We start from the raw sequence: 21,395 nt of genomic DNA, 5'->3' as shown, positions 1-21,395 counted from the left end.
GTCTAAGCTGTCAGCCCGTGGATTGGACCACAACACACTGTGCTGGGTTAGGAACTGGCTGGAGGGCCAAGCCCAGAGAGTGGTGGTGAATGGTGCCACATCCAGCTGGTGGCCAGTCACCAGTGGAGTCCTCCAGGGATCAGTGCTGGGCCCTGTCCTCTTCAACATCTTCATTGATGATCTGGATGAGGGAGCTGGGATTGTTTAGCCTGGAGAAGAGAAGGCTCAGGGGTGACCTCATTGCCCTCTACAACTACCTGAAAGGTGGTTGTAGCCGGGAGGGGGTTGGTCTCTTCTCCCAGGCAACCAGCACCAGAACAAGGGGACACAGTCTCAAGCTGCGCCAGGGGAGGTTTAGACTCGAGGTGAGGGGGAAGTTCTTCACCAAGCGAGTCATTCGTCATTGGAACGGGCTGCCCAGGGAGGTGGTTGAGTCATCGTCCCTGGAGGCGTTCAAGAGGAGATTGGACGTGGCACTTGGTGCCATGGTCTAGTCATGGGGTCTGTGTTGATAGGTTGGACTCGATGATCCTCGAGGTCTCTTCCAACCTTAGTTATACTGTGATACTGTGATCTGCTATAATAACATCTCCCAGGACTTTATATGATTTGAGTAGTGCATCTACAAGTAGCAGGACACTTCTCTTTCACCACTGGGTAGTTACAGCTAAACAAGTCTTTCAGATTATTGCTGTTTGCATAGAGGTCTTGGTGCTTGCAAGGGTTGGCTAAAATACAAGAGAGAGAGAGAAATAAATAAATACATAGAAATAGTAATTGAAACCCAAGTCTTGCTCTGATAATTGTGCATTTCCAAAGCATTTCACATCTTCCTGTCTTTACAGTCTTTGTGCTTTTGGTCTACTTTTAAAGTTACTTGAATGTTGGAGAAAAGGGAATGCAGGAGGCAAGGTGGTATATTACAGTTCCCCTCTATTTGTGGGCTTTGATTTATTCCACATGGCAGTCTGCAGAAGCCAAGGGGCCTGTGCAGATCTCCATGTCAATATGGATGTGAGAAGCCTGGCAATCTATTTGCATCCTTAGATATTGGCTGAGAGACCTGGGGTTGTCCTGGAGAAGAGAAGGCTCTGGGCAGACCTTATTGCCCTCTTTCAGTATGTAAAGGGGGAGCTTTAAGAAAGATAGGAACAATCTTTTTTGCAGGGCTTTTTGTGACAGGGCAAAGGGTGATGGTTTTCTACTAAGAGAAGGGAGATTTAGCCTTGAAATAAGGAAATGTTTCACAGTGAGGTTGCTGAGGCACTGGCACAGGATAAGCAGAGAGGTAGTAGATGCCTCATTCCTGGAAACATTCCAGGTCAGGCTGAACAGGGTTGTAAGCAATTTGATCTAGTTAAAGATGCCCTGCTCACTGCAGGGGAGTTAGGCTAGATGACCTTTAAAAGTCCCTTCCAATCCAAAACTTCCTAGAATTCTATATAGATGTAGAAGACAAGTTTGTATTGATGGTTCCAGGAGAGGACAGCAGAAGATTGACAATGTGATAAATGTACTTCTTGCTCAACAGCAGCACAATTCACCTGTTGTAATAGGATGCTTGAGGTTGGAAGAGACCTCTGGAGATCATCTGCTTCAAGCCCCTGCTCAGGTTTGTGCCTGTTCTGTTGGGCTATTGAACCCAAATGGTGCCAGGTCTAGGATCATTTGTTCAGATTAGCAAGAAGCAACAGTGAAAGAATAAAATACTGCAAAGGCTCAACATTATTTGTTGCAAGGAGGAGAATACAATCACTTACTACACAGCCTTCTATCGCAGTGACCAGGACATTCTGCACATTTTGGTCCACTTCTGTAAGGTGTAGCTATTTGCATTGCATTATTTCCTCTGTAATAGGAAAGAAAGACAACACAGAACAAGATCATAGAATCATAGTATCAATAAGGTTGGAAAAGACCTCAGAGATCATCAAGTCCAACGTGTCACCCAATGCCTCATGACTACTAAACTATGGCTTCAAGTACCACGTCCAATCCCTTTTTGAGCACCTCCAGGGATGGTGACTCCACCACCTCCCTGGGCAGCACATTCCAATGGCCAATCACTCTCTCAGGGAAGAACTTTCTCCTCACCTCAAGCCTAAACTTCCCCTGGTGCAGTTTGAGACTGTGTCCTCTTGTCCTGGTGCTGGTTGCCTGGGAGAAGTGACCAACCCCCACCTGGCTACAGCGTCCCTTCAGGTAGTTGGAGAGAGCAATAAGTTCTCCCCTGAGCCTCCTCTTCTACTCCCTTAGCCTCTCCTCATAGGACATCATACAGCTCAAAGCATTTAACAGGATTTTGTGTTACTGATCCCAGTAAAAGTCAATCAGGAGGTTTTGAATAAAGTTATTTTCATGGAAGGCCCTGGTTTGGTTTCAGAGATTAATAGAATACAGAGGTATTAATGGAATACTGGAACTTTAATTTTAAATGATAGTGAGTGTAAGTGCTTAGAGAATGAAAATCAATCACTTGTTTGCATTTGTATAATAATATTAGTTGCAAATAATAATAATTAATGTGCTTTCTAATAGTGCTCTTCTGATGGCTTTCAAGTGTTTGTGGCTTATAAGGAAATAACCTCAGCAGATGCTTTCTGACATGCAGCTGAAGGGCAACAAAGCTGGGGAGGGGTTTGGAGCACATCCCTATGAGGAGAGGCTGAGGGAGCTGGGGTTGCTTAGCCTGGAGAAGAGGAGGCTCAGAGGAGACCTTATTGCAGCCTACAACTACCTGAAGGGAGGTTGTAGCCAGGTGGGGGTTGGTCTCTTCTCCCAGGCATCCAGCACCAGAACAAGAGGACACGGTCTCAAGCTGTGCCAGGGGAGGTTTAGGCTGGATGTTAGAAAGAAATTCTTCACAGAAAGAGAGATTGGCACTTGGAATGTGCTTCCCAGGGAGGTGGTGGAGTCACCATCACTTGAAGTGTTTAGGAGGAGACTGAATGAGGCCCTTGATACCATGGTTTACTTGATTAGATGGTGTTGGGTGATAATTTGGACTTGATGATCTTGAAGGTCTTTTCCAACCTGGTGAATTGAATTGAACTGAATTGAATTGAATTGAATTGAATTGAATTGAATTGAATTGAATTGAATTGAATTGAATTGAATTCTATTCTATACCATTCTATTCTATTCTATTCTATTCTACTCTACTCTACTCTATTCTACTCTGTTGAATTAAATTAAATTCTATTCCATTCTACTCTATTCCATTCTCTGTGAATATTCATTTGCTGTTGGCTTCCACTTTACATCTGAGTTTCTTGTTTGTGGTCAAAGCTATAGGGATGTCTGATTCTGAGAGAGATAGAGTTTTCTTTGTTCATATGCTTCAATTGCATTAATATCCATTTCAGGATGAAAAAACATTATTACTGTTTAACCTGATCTTGAAACCATCATTCACATGGTATTTTCGTAACTGCAAATGGCTAAAAGAGACTTGGATCATTTTATCCTACATGTGATCAATGGACTACAAGAGTTTCTGATAGCAGATCCATGATAATCATCTATTAAATGAGTAAAAAAAGGGCAGTACATATGAAGGACAGAATTGGCAAACGTAAAAGTAGTTGAACTGGTTCATAGGGCAATAGGCAATGGCACATCCTATCTGATAGCTGTTGTACCAGATGAGCTGTGGAATAAAAACCCCACACATTAGTTCAGAGTCCTGTAGGTAGCATCAGAGAATGGTCTGGGTTGGAAGGAACCTCCAGATGTCATCTAGATGGGGTGCTGAGGGACAGCTGTTGTGCTGAGGGACATGGTTTAGTGGTGACCTGGCAGTGTTGGGTTAACAATCATAGAATCATAGCATTGTCAAGGTTGGAAGGGGCCTCAAAGATCATCCAGTTCCACTCCCCCTGCCATGGGCAGGGACACCTCACACTACATCAGGTTGCTTACAGCCACATCCAGCCTGGCCTTAAAAACCTCCAGACATGAGGCTTCCACCACCTCCCTGGGCAACCTGTGCCAGTGTCTCACCACCCTCATGGGGAAGAACTTTTTCCTAACATCCAATCTGAATCTACCCACTTCTAGTTTTGCTCCATTCCCCCTAGTCCCATCTCTCCCAGACACCCTAAAAAGTCCCTCCCCAGCTTTCTTGTAGACTCCTTAAGACACTGGAAGGCCACAATAAGGTCTCCTCAGAGCCTTCTCTTCTCCAGACTGAATACCCCAATTCTTTCAGTCTGTCTTCATAGGAAATGTGCTTCTACAATCTTAAATGTCTCTTCCAACCAACACATTTCTATGATTCTGTGTTTTCTTGAATTCTTAAATAAGAACTAACAAAATCACAGAATCAGAAGATTTTTTTTGGTGTAGTTTTGTCTATTCAGCTTTTAGTTTACAGTTTAGCTGTCAGAAAGGCTCACTATAACAATGAGTTAACCATGTCCTCCAGTTTCCAAATGTTCTTAAATGGAGTTTCTGATAGGACACTCAAATTTAAATTCAAATATTTTTACCATAGATATTTTGATACCTTTTAATCAGATATTTGTATCCCAATATAGAAACTATTTGTTCCTAAAATGCTGAAGGGAGGTGGTGGAGTAACCATCCCTGGAGGTGTTGAAGAGGGGATTGGATGTGGCACTTGGTGCTATGGTCTAGTAGTCATGAGGTCTTGGGTGACAGGTTGGACTGCATGATCTTTGAGGTCTTTTCCAACCTTGTTGATTCTATGCTTCTATGATTTATTTATTTTCTTAACCAAAATAATATTTCTCTTTGAATCATAGAATCAGAGGGAAATATTATTTTGTAGGGAAATAAGTAATTCAATACCTCTGTACCAGCTCTTCCAAAATACTGGTTCTCTTTCCTCAATATTATCCTCCTCTGGCAGGGAGGGTTGGACTTGATGATATTCGGAGGTCCCCCTCAACCCTTAACCATTCTGTGGTTGTGTGAATTAGATAAGAAAGGATATGAATCCATCATTGGGTTTTAGAATAGAATAAACCAGGTTGGAAGAGACCTTCAAGATCATCGCGTCCAACCTATCACCCAACACCACCCAATCAACTAACCCATGTAACCAAGCACCCTGTCAAGTCTCCTCCTGAACACCTCCAGTGACGGCGACTCCACCACCTCCCCAGGCAGCCCATTCCAATGGGCAATCACTCTCTCCGTGTAAAACTTCCTCCTGACCTCCAGCCTGAACTTCCCCTGGTGCAGCCTGAGACTGTGTCCTCTTGTTCTGGTGCTGGCTGCCTGGGAGAAGAGACCAACCTCTGCCTGTTTACAACCCCCCTTCAGGCAGTTGGAGAGAGCAATAAGGTCACCCCTGAGTCTCCTCCTCTCCAGGCTAAGCAGCCCCAGCTCCCTCAGTCTCTCCTCATAGGGCTTGTGTTCCAAGCCCCTCACTAACTTCATTGCCCTTCTCTGGACTCGTTCCAGCAAGTCGACATCCTTCCTAAACTGAGGGGCCCAGAACTGGACACAGTACTCGAGGTGTGGCCTAACCAGTGCAGTGTACAGGGGCAGAATGACCTCCCTGCTCCTGCTGGCCACACTGTTCTTAATGCAGGCCAGGATGCCATTGGCCCTCTTGGCTGCCTGGGCACACTGCAGGCTCATGTTCATCCTACCATCAACCAGCACCCCCAGGTCCCTCTCTGCCTGGCTGCTCTCCAGCCACTCTGACCCCAGCCTGTAGCACTGCATGGGGTTGTTGTGGCCAATGTGCAGAACCCGGCACTTGGATGCGTTAAATCTCATGCCGTTGGACTCTGCCCATCTGTCCAGCCTGTCGAGGTCTCTCTGCAAAGCCTCTCTACCCTCCAGCAGATCAACTCCTGTCCCCAGCTTGGTGTCATCAGCAAATTTACTGATGATAGACTCAATGCCCTCATCCAGATCATCAATAAAGATGTTAAAGAGGATGGGGCCCAGCACTGATCCCTGGGGGACTCCGCTACTGACTGGCTGCCAGCTGGATGTGACACCATTCACCACCACTCTCTGGGTTCGGCCATCCAGCCAGTTCCTAACCCAGCTCAGAGTGCTGCTGTCCAAGCCATGGGCTGACAGCTTGGCCAGGAGTTTGCTATGGGGGACGGTGTCAAAGGCCTTGCTGAGGTCCAGGTAAACTACATCCACAGGCCTCCCCACATCCACCAGGCAGGTCACCTGATCATAGAAGGAGATCAGGTTGGTCAGGCAGGACCTGCCCTTCCTAAATCCATGTTGGCTGAGCCTGATCCCTTGGCCATCCTGTAAGTGTTGTGTTATTGCACTCAGGATGACCTGTTCCATGATCTTGCCTGGCACTGAGGTCAGGCTGACAGGCCTGTAATTCCCTGGCTCATCCAACCGGTCCTTCTTATGGATGGGCACCACGTTGGCCAGCTTCCAGTCCTCTGGAACCTCGCCAGTGAGCCAGGACTGCTGAAAAATGATGGAGAGCGGCTTGGCCAGCTCCTCTGACAGAGCATGAATGCTAGATAATGATTGGAGGACAGGGATAAATATTTTTCTCTGATGAAAAACATCTCCCAGATCCCTTAAGGGTATTCCTGTAATTCTTATGTATCATTGAAGTTTTTTCCAGTTCTCCATACCTGAGTATAGTTCTCAATATTGGCATTTTTGGCAATTGCTCCATATCCATACTTGAAATTGGAGAACTGACTGTACCAAACTTGAATTGCTTCAGTCCATGTTTTTGGGTTAGATGACAGCAACACATTCTCACCACATGTGGCACCTGAAGTAGAAGAAGGTCTGTTTTATTACTTTGGAGAGAAGGAAGCTGTAGAATGGGAGGGAGGGCAGAGAGCAACACATTCTCACCACACGTTGACAACTGAAGTAGAAGTAGGTCTGTTTTATTACTTTGGAGAGAAAGAAGCTGTAGAGTGGGAGGGAGGACAGAGAAGTTATAGCTACATCCTAAAAACAATTATAAATATCTCTATGATGCCAACCTATTTGCCCTGTGGTTTTAAGAAGAGAACAGTACACCTAATTCTGGGAAAGCTCTAAGAAATGTTACTCTGATTTTGGTGAGCTTTCAGTCACAGATACTTTTGTGACTACAAAATGTTACAGAGAGATATCTCTACTTAGTGATACCAAAAATCCTCTGTCCAGAGAAGGGCAACGAAGCTGGTGAGGGGTTTGGAACACAAGCCCTATGAGGAGAGGCTGAGGGAGCTGGGGTTGCTTAGCCTGGAGAAGAGGAGGCTCAGGGGAGACCTTATTGCTCTCTAAAACTACCTGAAGGGAGGTTGCAGCCAGGTGGGGGTTGGTCTCTTCTCCCTGGCAACCAGCACCAGAACAAGAGGACACAGTCTCAAGCTGTGCCAGGGGAGGTTTAGGCTGGAGGTGAGGAGAAAGTTCTTCCCAGAAAGTGTAATTGGCTATTGGAATGTGCTGCCCAGGGAGATGGTGGAGTCACCATCACTGGATGTATTTAGGAAGAGACTGGATGAGGCACTTGGTGCCATGGTTTAGTTGATTAGATGGTGTTGGTTGATAGGTTGGACTTGATGATCTCAAAGGTCTTTTCCAACCTGATCTATTCTATTCTATTCTATTCTATTCTATTCTATTCTATTCTATTCTATTCTATTCTATTCTATTCTATTCTATTCTATTCTCTACTGCACTCTCTTGTCTCCAGCAGAAGCTAGACGTGAACACATCAGGAAAGGTACTAACATAGGACAAGTACATAGCATCCCTCTCCCACAAGAGTCAAGTCTTTGTCTTGAAGGGTAGTTATCTGATAAAGAAGATGGGTTTGTGGTTAATCATCCTACAATGATATCCTACTATAGGTTAGAAGTTCTTATTTTTAGTTCACATGCACAAGGGTTATCTACAAATTGTCATTAACCCATCAACTTAGGTTCCATATTTGTCACATACCATTAACGATCCTCATCTCTTTTGGACTGATTCTCATCTCACACCTTCTTGCCCATTTCAGAGCATTTTTGGCAGCTTTCTCACTCCACACCTGAAAGACACAAAGGGAGAAGGCTTCAGGTTGCAGATACGTTAGTGCAGTCCATGAGAAGAAAAAAGATTGTGTGCTGAATGCTCCCATGGTTCTCAACAGAATGGAGAGTAGCTGTGCTACTTCACACTGCTGGGGCATGGGCACCACATCTCTTCATCTCTTCAAGGTTTAATAGAAGGTTATTCTGCAAAATATCACACAAGCCTGATTTCCAGATGCTCCTGTTTAATAGGAATTTTATAAGATACTGTTGCTTTATTTTGGTTTTGTGTCCAAGATAACTTTGTTGGGTGCAGTGCACTAAATGGTACAAAAGTGATTTTTAGCCTCAGGTGCAGCTGAGGTAGAAGTGATAGAATCATAGAATCATAGAGTCATAGAATCAATAAGGTTGGAAAAGAACTCAGAGATCATCAGGTCCAACCTTTTACCTAATACCTAACACCTCATGACTACTAAACCATGGCTCCAAGTGCCACATCTAAGCCTTTTTTGAGCACCGCCAGTGATGGTGACTCCACCACCTCCCTGGGCAGCACATTCCAACGACCAATTACTCTTTCTAGGAAGAACTTTTTCCTCACCTCCAGCCTAAACTTCCCCTGGCACAGCTTGAGACAGTGTCCTCTTGTTCTGGTGCTGGTTGTCTGGGGGAAGAGACCAACCTCCTCTTGGCTACAACCTCCCTTCAGGTACTTGTAGAAAGCAATAAGGTCTCCCCTGAGCCTCCTCTTCTCCAGGCTGAGCAACCCCAGCTCCCTCAGCCTCTCCTCATCAGGCTGTGCTCCAGACCTCTCAAGAGCCTCATTGTCCTTCTCTGGACAAGTTCAAGTATCTCAATGTCCTTCTTAAATTGAGGAGCCCAGAACTGGACACAATACTCAAGGTGTGGCCTAGCCAGTGCTGGACTTGGAACTTGGGGAATGTTTGCAAGCCTCACCATGCAGATGTAAACATAAAGCACCAGCCAGCTTGTCTGCTCATGGAAGTGACAGAGGTGGGAGAAGCGATGGGTAAAGCAAGCTCAGCTAAGGACAGATTGCTACACAGATCTAGGTCTCTTTTGTCTCCCTGACAGTGTCTGATTTGGAAGCATGCTGCTGCTCATGCTCCTGCTCCACTTTGCTTGCCATATTCTTTCCTTCACCAGCACATGTCCTTCCCTTCTAAAGGAGCTGATTATTCCATAGACTGAATAATGTTATCCATAACTTGGTTGGACTACATGACCTTTAAAGGTCCTTTCCAAGCCAAAGCATCCTATGACTCTATGAATCTACAATCTGAGAGCCATCCCTGCATGTTGTACCTCTCAGGTTTGCTTTCTATTGCAATGACCAAACATAAGGCAATAGGGGGAATGGAAAAAATTAGAAATGGGTAGATTCAGATTGGATGTTAGGAAGAAGTTCTTCCCCATGAGGGTGGTGAGACACTGGAACAGGTTGCCTATGGAGGTGGTCATTCACTGTGCAGGCTGTCTTAATGCAGGACTGACAGCACTAAAGAGGTGTGTGGTTAATAACCATGAAACCTAGTGATCCTAGACATGAAACAGTTTCTTGTGTTGCTTAACTGAGTTTTTCCAAGTGGAGAAATTAAGACATGTTGGTTAGGAGAGAGGTTTTGACTAGCACCTGTGGCCCATCTTGGGACCTTTCCATTATACAAGTTCTTGCAGCATTAAGGTGGAGGTGTGCAAAAACTGGGCATGAAGCCTACAGAAAGAAAGGGATCAAATTCTGATTTCTTCATCTCAATCCCAGAGCACCTTTCCTGCTCTCTCTGTTCACTGTGGAAATCAGGCTAGTTGCAAAGTAGAACTTACCATCTTCAGCATGTTTCGGGCCATGGGAATTACGGATCTCCGTATTTCATTGTGTTCCTCAAGAATCTGTTTTTGGTTTTGAAACTTAAAAAGAGGACAGGAAGAAATGTCCATTACTTTATGCTGTAAAGTCAGGGAAATAGCAGCAATGAAGGTTTCAGTTATCAGAAGTTAAATAAGAAAGATAAATGATGTGCTTCTCATCATGATAGAGCTCCTTGGAAACTCCCAGCTTTCCTTTATTAGTTCTCCTATTCTTAGGTTAATTGCTGGGGGTTTCTGCTTCCTTACTTGATCTGAATTGCACTTTTCATTAGGAGATATGAACCTGAATGAAATGTGTAGGTAGGAATTCTAGCTTCAGGTGTCTCCACCTCAAACATTGAGAGAGCTTAGCTCTTGAACCAAACCTCAAGACTGGCTTTGACCTCTTGTGTAAACTAAAAAGGTCACCATCTCTGTTCAGTTGTTAGCTTTGGAAGTATGTGAAGCTGGGCCAGAAATTAGCACTGTTGGCAGATCATCTTCTGAAGCACCTAAGGTCAAGAAAGCAATGAATGTCTCTTATGTAGCGATGCCAGGACATAAATCCTTACAGATAAAAGGGTTGGAATGTTTGCACTGGAGTTTCCAGATTAAAACATCCTTCAGAAAAATATTCTTCCCACTTAATATCTGAAAATGAGACATCTAATTCTAAGGTAGGCATCTTTGTGCCCTTTGTCATTACTGGAAAGGGCAGAGGTAACTAATCCCACAAAATCTGAACTCCTTTTTAGGACTGGAAGATCCATTCTCTACAAGTAGCTTTCTCTTCTCTTTGTAGAGGGAGCATGACAGAGAGATGGACAACCAAGTCATTGAGAGGAGTTCTGCCATTGCTGGTGGTCCCTTCTCTAGGCACAGGTTCTAGGCCAGACTATGCCATGTCAGCTATCTATACAATGTCTTCATTTTTGAAAGATGAATGTTCCTACCTGTCCATTAGATTGGTGCAGCAAAGCAGCCAGGAAAATGATTGTAGTTAGCAGACCCATTTCTACAAAGCCAAAAACAGGACATAAACCCCCAAATTCAACAACCTCTGTTGCATAAATCTTGTGGTGTAATATGGTAGGTGAGTGTGGTGAAGAGGTTATTAAATTTATGAATATGAAATATGAATTACGAAAATATAATTTTTATTAATTATCAAACTATTAATAACCGATGAATCGCCAACTTATATACATGTTCTAATGCACGTTCGTGAAATAGATTCCACAACTGGCTTAGTGTTATGATTATAACGTAATTGAACTATCTATAAACCCTTTCTATATTTATACGAGGACGGGTGCAGTTCCGCCGCTTGGCCACTAGATGGAGACTCGGCGGGACGCGGGCGGCTTCTGGCTATACACAGCAATATTACAATCTTTCTATGCGTCAGCGCTTACTCTGCTAGACGCGGATACTTTGAACTGAGTATTAGTGGATGGAAAGCACGTGGACGATATTCAATTCCCTTCAGACAACAGGGATCGGTCCTGGTCGGGGTCGGCCCGTGGGGTCGGCCCTCTAAAGTCGGCTCGCACGGCAGGGCGGGACGACGGTGGCCGGTAGATGGGCTCGAACGACGGAAGCAGGCAAAGCTATGGGGGTCGGCCCAACCACGGCAGTTCTCGGGGCTGGTGCAAACAGCCTCGGGGAGAGAATGCGGCTGCGTTAGGCGGCGGATTCTCGCTTACTGAGGTTAAAGGAGCAACAGGACTCTCGTAGTGGTCCCGGGTTCAGTGCAGTATGGGCACGAACAATGATTTGGTTTTCCCTGATATTCACAGGGCTCAGAGCGGCACTCGGCGGCTCCTCAGAGCGGCACTCGGCGGCTCCTCTCCCGCTACGGTGGGGCTAAGCATACGTGGACTCGAATATTGATCAAGTCCCTTCTCCCCGGCAACTGGGTAGATCTTACCCTCAGGGGGTCGGTCCAGTCCTCCGGTGGCACGATGGGCTCTCCCGGTCGGTACTGGCTGTGGTGACGCTGAGCTCCTCAGAAACAGCGAAGGTCCTCCCTCTGGGCTTCTCACCATGCACGGGCTTCCAGTATGCATGCATGTATAACAGAAGCTAACAACAATAAGCTCAATGGCAAAGGCTGCAGCTCGAGAGTTACTCTCTCGAGCAAGCACAGAGACAAAGTGAATGAGGGGGCATCGTGTTTACCAACTGGGGTGATACTTATAGATTCCTCGAGGCTGGGCTTGACCAATGGGCACTCTCATAAGCAACTGGCTCCAGCCTATAGAAAGCGTGAAGCTAGAATTATGCCCATACTTGGTGTCAGCACGAGCACTGCATGCGCTGGCTGCATGCAAGCCTGGCTAATGCCTTGGCTTTTATCTTCCTCCTAGAGGAGGGGGAACTTGCCCACATACTGGGACAAGATTCAGTATTGGGGCATAATGTGCCTTCACCACAGTGAGCAAAGTAAAAAAATACTGGAAGCCCAAACCTACAACACAGAAGATTGCTTCAGTTAGAATAGAATAGAATAGAATAGAATAGAATAGAATAGAATAGAATAGAATAGGATAAGCCAGGTTGGAAAAGACCTTTGAGATCATTGAGTCCAACCTATCATCCAATACTATCTAATCAACTAAACCATAGCACCAAGTGCCCCATCCAGTCTCTTCCTAAACACCTCCAGTGATGGTGACTCCACCACCTCCCTGGACAGCACATTTGTGACCGTTTGAGGCTGTGCCTTTAAGAAAGGCCTATTATGGCTGAATGTTTTATAAACAAAGAACAGGTCTAAATGAATTTCTTTGGTAGATTGGTGGAAAGCAACTTTAAGTTTTGAGTACGACTGAGACTTTCCTCAGTTCACTTGCCCTCCTCCTTTCCAGCTTCTAGGCTCTCTGCCAGACTGACCTTGGACTGATAAGAGTGAGGCCTGCAAACCTACTAACATTTCGCTCTAATTTATAACTGCTTTTAATTAACAACTGCTCCTTTCCTCTCTTTCTAACCCTCTCTGGGGAAAAAGGGGAGAGAAGGAGGTACAGGGGGGGAACCCTCCTCCATCAGGGGGAGGGGAACCCTCCTCCATCAGGGGGAGGGGAATTTCATTCCTGTATTACTTTGATGCATATTTCTGTGTATATATTGTAAATACTGTAAATTGTGTATATATACCCTGCATTCTCTAATACTGCTTGTAAATACAGCATTTCCTTTTTGCTCCTCCGGCTGTGGCTAGCTGTGGTTTCTTTCATTTCTTTTTCTCTTTGTGGGGGGGAAGAAGGCTGGGCCTTCCTCTCAAACCCACGACAACATTCCAATGGCCAATCACTCTTTCTGGGAAGAACTTCTTCCTAACATCCAGCCTAAACATCCCCTGGTGCAGCTTGAAACTGTGTCCTCTTGTTCTAGTGATGGTTGCCTGCCTGGGAGAAGAGATCAACCCCTGCCTTACTACAACCTCCCTTCAGGTAGTTGTAGACAGCAATAAGGTCTCCCCTGAGCCTTCTCTTCTCCAGGCTAAGCAACCCCAGCTCCCTCATCCTCTCCTCACAGGGCTGTGCTCCAGACCCCTCCCCAGCTTTTTTGCCCTTCTCTGGAGATGTTCCAGCAACTCAACATCTTTCCTAAACTGAGGGGCCCCAGAATTAACCAGGTCACAAAAGATCTTCGAGATCACCAAGTCCAATCATGAACGAAGCAAATGAGTCCAAGTGTTACATCTGACCTAAAGAGAGGTGAGATTAAGACTTCCCTGAAGCCATTTCTCACCCAGGAAGGTGGAAGGTGTGCTTTCTAAGCAGAAGATATCATTTATCACTAAAGTCTTCCTCTGGGATTCTTATAAACAGACATTTTCTTGCCCTTATCCCATTTGATACAGCTGAGATATTAACTTTGTTAGCACTTGTACCACTTTGCCCAACCACTAATGACCAAGTGACTCTCTGGGTGAGATCTGTAATACTGGAATTAAATTCTGCATACATTACCTTTGTCCAGCTTGCTTCCTTCTGGGTCTTAGGGAGAGTGGCAGGAGTCAGATGCTCTCCTCACTCTGGGGCTGTATATATGTACATGTTCCCCTGTCAATAGTTATTGTTGATAAATGACCTCAGCTTTGGGGCTGCACGTTTGAGAAGTCCTTGTTTTGGAGAACAAGTGACTGAAAATGAACCAACCCAACTGTGTTGTTCTGGCTTGGTTTTTTTCCTTATCTCCAGGGCAAGGAAAGAGAGAAGATAAAAGCCCTGTCCTTTTGCAGCACTAGGACTTTGACTTTGCCAAAACACTTGTAGTGCTCTCATCAGGCTGTAGTGCTGATGGTGTGTTCACACAGTTAAAGCTCCAGCTGAGGGGTTTTGAACTATGAGTTGCTCTGCCCTATGAGTGGAATAAATATTTTGAGGCAGAGACATAAGTCAGTTAGTTACTTTATAGCCATGCACAGAATAACCTTCATACTGGCTAACACAGTGATGTTTGCTTCCAAGTGGTTTTTGACCTATTTGCTACACAAAATGTGTATTGCATTAGCTGACTGGGGCCAGAAGGCTGTGGCACTGGGCATTACTCTACATGCATACATACATACCTTATATGCTGTTCAGGAGTAACCCACTTGCAGAATGATACAAATTATAGGATTAGAGAATCATAGGATGTTATGGGTTGGAAGAGAACTTCAAAGATAATCGAGTCTAACCCCCCTGCAGGACCACAGAATCTAGCACAGGAACATATCCAGGTGGGTCTTGAAAGTCTGCAGAGGAGACTTCTCTGTGCATCTCCCTCCTTTTGTCTGAAGAATTGTGTGTTTACTTTTTTTTCCTTCCAGTGCAACAACACTCAGCTCACCTTCCCATTTTGCAAAATCTTGTACAGAAACTTCCAGGGGAAGTTTAGGGTCGAGGTGAGAAGAAAGTTCGTCACTGAGAGAGTCATTAGACATTGGAATGGGCTGCCCAGGGAGGTGGTGGACTCACCGTCCCTGGAGGTGTTCAAAAGGGGATTGGATGTGGCACTTGGTGCCATGGTTTAGTCATGAGGTCTGTGGTGACAGGTTGGACTTGATGATCTTTGAGGTATCTTCCAACCTTGGTGATTCTGTGAATCTGTGATCTTTGCTTCCACTCATTCATAGCCTAATATCACAAAGTCAGCTTTGACATGTCCTCAATCTCTGTGGTGAAGGCACATTATGCCCCGATACCGAATCTTGTCCCAGCATGTGGGCAAGTTCGCCCTCCCTTGGAGGAAGACAAAAGCCAAGGCATTAGCCAGGCTTGCACGCACCCAGTGCATGCAGCGCTCGTGCTGATACCAAGTATGGGCATAATTCTAGCTTCACGCTTTCTATAGGCTGAAGCCAGTTGTTTATGAGAGTGCCCATTGGTCAAGCCCAGCCTCGAGGAATCTATAAGTATCACCCCAGTTGGTGAACACGTTGCCCCCTCATTCACTTTGTCTCTGTGCTTGCTCGAGAGAGTAACTCTCGAGCTGCAGCCTTTGCCATTGAGCTTATTGTTGTTAGCTTCTGTTATACATGCACGCATACTGGAAGCGTCTGCATCGTGAAGAAGCCTAGAGGGAGGACCTTCGCTGAGCCTGAGGAGTTCAGTGTTGCTGCAGCCAGCCGTGCCGACCGGGAGAGCCCATCGTGCCACCGGAGGACTGGACCGACCCCCCAAGGGTAAGATCTGCCCAGTTGCCGGGGAGAAGGGACTTGATCAATATTCGAGTCCACGTATGCTTAGCCCCGCCATAGCGGGAGAGGAGCCGCCGAGTGCCGCTCTGAGCCCTGTGAATCCCAGGGAAAACCAAAGCATTGTTCGTGCCTATACTGCACTGAACCCGGGACCACTACGAGAGTCCTTTTGCTCCTTTAAGCTCGGTAAAGAGAATCCGCCGCCTAACGCAGCCGCATTCTCTCCCCGAGGCTGTTTGCACCAGCCCCGAGAACTGCCGTGGTTGGGCCGACCCCCGTAGCTTCGCCTGCTTCCGTCGTTTGAGCCCACCTACCGGCCACCGTCGTCCCGCCCTGCCGTGCGAGCCGACTTCTGAGGGCCGATCCCACGGACCGACCCCGACCAGGACCGATCCCTGTTGTCTGAAGGGAATTGAATATCGTCCACGTGCTTTCCACCCACTAATACTCAGTTCAAAGTATCCGCGTCTAGCAGAGTAAGCGCTGACGCATAGAAAGATTGTAATATTGCTGTGTATAGCCAGAAGCCGCCCGCGTCCCGCCGAGTCTCCATCTAGTGGCCAAGCAGCGGAACTGCACCCGTCCTCGTATAAATATAGAAAGGGTTTATAGATAGTTCAATTACGTTATAATCATAACACTAAGCCAGTTGTGGAATCTATTTCACGAACGTGCACTAGAACATGTATATAAGTTGGCGATTCATCGGTTATTAATAGTTTGATAATTAATAAAAATTATATTTTCATAATTCATATTTCATATTCATAAATTTAATAACCTCTTCACCACAATCTCCTCTCTGCTTTATTTAAATACAGCCTGTCTTGCTTCTTTCTATACTGTCTACTGGCTTGCAGAAGGCATAAAGCCTCTGCACATCTCCTCATCTTTCACTTGCAGTTCCCTTCTGCCTTTGCTGTGGTGCCTTGCACACCGAGCACAGTTTTTGTTATGCTATGTTGATGCTGATGTCCATAGCATAACTCAGTGTTGTTTCATTGTTTGCTGTTCTCTGCGGTGTTTCTGCAGCTGTATGGTGTTGCCAGCATTTTAATATCACACTAGATTTCCTTTCTAACACAGCTACTTTTGTTCTTCATTCGTATAGCGGGCAGCACTATGGGAAGTTGCTTGTGATAAGGTCTTCCATCTCCTTCCATGTGCTGAGATAAGGGCAAGGGTGCTTTTTTTATCTGAAGTGCTTGTGACAACTTTGATGACACCAGGCTTATCACCATCAGAAAGCCTAATAAACTGCCTACCATAGAGATTAAGACTGCATCTTTATTGATTGTGAGAGGGAGGTAGTCTGACACCTCCAGGTACATGGTGTTTTGGGAGGTAGTTCCCTGTGAAGAGTAATTTTCATTAATATATGTAACGGTCATAGAATCATAGAATCAATAAAGTTGGAAAAGACCTCAAAGATCATCAAGTCCAACCTGTCACTCAACACCTAATGACTACTAAACCATGGCACCAAGTGCCACATCCAATCCCCTCTTCAACACCTCCAGGGATGGTGACTCCACCACCTCCCTGGGCAGCACATTCCAACAGCTAACAACTCTCCCTGGGAAGAACTTTCTCCTCACCTCAAGCCTAAACTTCCCCTGGTGCAGCTTGAGACTGTGTCCTCTTGTTCTGGTGCTGGTTGCCTGGGAGAAGAGACCAGCCCCCACCTGTCTACAAACTCCCTTCAGGAAGTTGTAGAGAGCAATAAGGTCTCCCCTGAGCCTCCTCTTCTCCAGTCTAAGCAACCCCAGCTCCCTCAGTCTCTCCTCACAGGGCTTGTGCTCAAGGCCTCTCACCAGCCTCATTTGCCCAGTCATGTCAGCTTTATTTGTATTGGTAAAATGAAACAAGACTACTGCAAGTACTTCTTTCCAGTGTGCCACACCTGTTTGAATAGCAACGTGCATTTGCTCTATAAAGAAGGTCTGCCAGATAGGCTACAATTCCTGGTCAAGGGATAAAATACTTGGGAAGAAAACAGAGATTAATGAAACTGATACCCTTTCTTAAAGGCACAGCCTCAAACGATCACAAAACTCCTGGCCAAGCTGTCAGCCCATGGCTTGGATGGGAGCACACTGCATTGGGTTAGGAACTGGCTGGAGGGCCGAGCCCAGAGAGTGGTGGTGAATGGTGCCACATCCAGCTGGCGGCCAGTCACTAGTGGTGTGCCCCAAGGATCAGTGCTGGGCCCTGTGCTCTTTAACATCTTTATTGATGATCTGGATGAGAGCATTGAGTCCATCATCAGTAAAATTGCAGAATATTCTGTTGCTCTGTTCTTGTCCTTACAATGGCTGCTGTTGAGCTTTGTGTACTTTTATACATGATATAACGTGACTGACTTGTGAGATTAAAACTACTGTGCATAAAGCTTGTGGAAGTTATTTGCTCGCTGGCTACTACAGGTCTCTTCCAACCTTAGGAATGCTGAAATCAGAAACTTATTCAATACTAACGAGGAGATTTTCAAGAAGCAAGGCTGTAGACTAAGCACACGCATCTGTGTGTGACTGTGGTTACCTGGGTGTTATGAATATACTGGTGATTCTGTGATTTGTGTTGAAGGTAGAGAATTCAGAGTGTACTGGGACTGGGGGTCAGAAGCTTGCAGGAGCCTGTTTTGAGGACAAAGGGGGAGCCGCATATTTTACAGACTTAAACAGAGACAGTGTGTTTGGCTAATTGGAGACACCAAGGCTGAGGAGAAGAACTAGGAATTTGTTTTCTTTAGATAAGAAGCCTGGACAATTGAGCATGCATGAAAGTGGATGCTTTGACCCTTATCACACCGGATGTAGGGAGAAGGGATTTGATCACCTATTCTGGAGACTCATTATCATATGCCTGCCTTCTATATAGTATAAGTTTGTTTATGTAGATTATGTAACTATATAAGATGAAGAAAGCTATTGTAAAGCTGCTGTGGGGTTAAGTTTTGTACCCTTGCATGCCCAACTGGTTGCTTTGCTTGCTTTCATTGCCTTTTATTGCCTTCTTAAGATCTTTTAGTGCCAATAAAACTGTTACCAAAAACTTTTACCAGGAGTCATCTATGACACTGGGGAAGTGTTATTTCAATAGCCACTCACTTCTGACAGAGACAAATCATCTCCTAAATAGATTTAATAGTTAGAGCCATTTCTGTGCAGCCCACAAAGTAGGGAGGAAGTGTTTCTGAATTTTCTGATCTCTTACTTTGAAGTGAAAAGGAAAATTTTCAACTTTTTCTGTAAACAAGAGTTCATTACTCTCACAGTCTTCCTTAGAGAAATCAGAGCCTTAGAAACAGAGCACTGGAGAGGAAAATATCAGGAGTAGTATGTTGCGGTTTTGTTTTCCCCTCCTTTTATTTCACGACTAGAAATAATCTTTACAATTAATAAAACAAGAGATTAAATTGTCAGCATAATCATGTTAGTCACTCCCACTCCCTGCAGGGACTAGCCAAGTTAAATCCTTTCAATTTCTCTCTCATACAGTTTTGGCTTGTTTGACACAAATATCTGTTACCAACTCCTTGTCTGATTCTTAGAAATACTCTTTCAAAAAGCATGTTGGCTCCCCCACTGAATTCAGAAGCTTATAATAACCTGAGAGTACTGCTAATTGAAAGCAAATATTTGTGATAAAATACAAATGAGCACTTGATCGATATTTGTTTTATCTGACTAATCTCGTTTGGCTAATCTTTCACTTTTTATAGACCCCACACTAGGATATTCCTACTGATAAAGTGTTGATTTGCTAATTTTGACTGCCAGATTTGAAGCAGGATTCACTTCCCTTGTATTGTTGGTCTCTTCTGCCAGGCAACCAGCACCAGAAAAAGAGGACACAGTCTAAAGTTGTGCAGGGGAGGTATAGGCTGGATGTTAGGAAGAAGGTCTTCACAGGAACAGTGATTGGCCATTGGAATGTGCTGCCCAGGGAGGTGGTGGAGTCACCACAGAATCACAGAATCATAGAATCAACAGGGTTGGAAAAGACCTCAAAGATCATCAAGTCCAACCTGTCACCCAAGACCTTGTGCCTACTAGACCATGGCACCAAGTGCCACATCCAATCCCCTCTCAAACACATCCAGGGGCAGTGACTCCACCATCTCCCTGCGCAGCACATGCCAATGGCTAACAACTCTCTCTGGGAACAACTTTCTCCTCACCTCGAGCCTAAACTTCCCCTGGCACAGCTTGAGACTGTGTCCTCTTGTTCTGGTGCTGGTTGCCTGGGACAAGAGACCAACCCCCTCCACCATCACTGGAGGTATTTAGGAAGAGACTGGATGGGATGCTTGGTGCCATGATTTAGTTGATTAGATGGTGTTGGGTGATATGTTGGACTTGATGATCTCAAAGTTCTTTTCCAACCTGGTTAATCTTATCCTATCCTATCCTATCCTATCCTATCCTATCCTATCCTATCCTATCCTATCCTATCCTATCGACTCTCAAGAAGTCGAGAATCTAGTCCAGCTTCATGGCTAGACTCTTAGCAGTCAGTGGACAAGGCAGGTGTAACCCATAGGTGACTCCTTTGGAAGCCAGGGATCTCAGGTATATTGGTTGAATTAAGTGCATATGAACTGCTTCCAGCTCCCTTTTTATCTTAACATTATCAGTCTGTGACCGTTAGAGGCGGTGCCTTTAACAAAGGGACACTATGGCCGAATGTTTATAAATAAAGGACAGGTCTAAACTAATTTCATTGGTGGAGAGGCAGAAGCACTGCCTTAAGTTTGATTCCCAGTGGGACTAGTCTCAGTCTTTCTTCCCCTCCTTCGGTGGCTTGCAGCTCGCAGCTTTCTGGGCTTTCGGCTAGACTGACTGATAAGATAAGGCCTCTTCTAACACATAACCGCCTAACTTCTTTTTAACATTTTTAACATTTGCTCTCTTTCTCTCTTTCTAACCCTCTCTGGGGAAAAAGGGGAGACAAGGGGGATACAGGGGTGGGGAGCCCTCCTCAGCAGAGGAGGGAACCCTCATTTCTGTGCTACTTTGTTGTATATTTCTGTATATATTGTAAATACTGTAAATTCTGTACATAAACCTGCGTTTCCTAAACTGCTTTGTAAATATACAGCACACACTCCTTCGCTAATCCGGCTGTGTGTTTTTCTTTCCCTTTCAATTTTTTTTTCTTCCCTTTACTTACAGGGGGGGGAGAAGTCCCCGGCCTTTCCCCCAACCCTATGACACAGTCTCACAATTTTACCTTGAGAAATGGGGGAAGTTATTGATATATCATGTGGGCTAAATACAGTCACCAGTATAGGTTAGGGGCTGCCCTGCTGGATAACAGTTTGTCGTAGTTTGGGCTGGGTGCCCTCTGCTACAGGGCTGCTTCCTGTGTCCAGAAGTCCAGCCCAGTGGGTGGACACAGGAAATTAGGTTATTTCCTACCATGATCCCTTGCACCACTATAAGTTTCGCGGCGGGGTCTGGCACTTTCTCTTTTCTTCCTCCTCCGTCTGTCGGTAACATGGGGGAGAGATCTCCTGGCCTTGGGCCTTGCTAGGCCCAAGGCCACGGGGGGATGGGCAGTCTCAGATCTGGCCAGCTGAGACTAGCCTAGCAATGGGAGGGGGAAGAGGGAGCCCTGGGGGTCTCGGGTGTACCCCCAGGTAGGGATGGGTTTCTCTGGGTCTGTTTTGGGTTCTTTTCTCTCGTCACTGTATCTCTAGTTCTCTGCACGCACTCACTGTTCTATTTAAACTTTCCATCACTTTTGCAATCTGTTTGTCTGAGTCATTATTTTTTTTGCGCGTGGTGGGGAGGGGGGCTGCCCCAACCCATTACACAGTTCCACAAAGAAAGACCTTGGAGTCCTAG

General features: G+C 45.5%; 1 protein-coding gene across 1 annotated transcript in view; it reads right to left on the bottom strand.

Moving 5' to 3' along the window:
* Positions 1-578: 578 nt before the first annotated feature.
* LOC137443465 (cysteine-rich secretory protein 3-like) overlaps positions 579-21,395 on the bottom strand; it is a 106,704-nt gene continuing 85,887 nt past the window's right edge. Inside the window, 1 exon segment of the mRNA XM_068143229.1 lies at positions 579-728. Within this exon segment, the coding sequence (XP_067999330.1) occupies positions 601-728 (128 nt within the window). The 3' untranslated portion in view covers positions 579-600.

Source organism: Melanerpes formicivorus, unplaced genomic scaffold (assembly GCF_026170545.1).
Source record: "Melanerpes formicivorus ecotype bairdi unplaced genomic scaffold, bMelFor1.0.p_v2 SCAF_9, whole genome shotgun sequence".
In the NCBI taxonomy this organism is placed as follows: domain Eukaryota; kingdom Metazoa; phylum Chordata; class Aves; order Piciformes; family Picidae; genus Melanerpes; species Melanerpes formicivorus.
The sequence above is the reverse complement of the archived record's forward strand: the minus strand, read 5'-3'. Positions and strand labels throughout refer to the sequence as shown.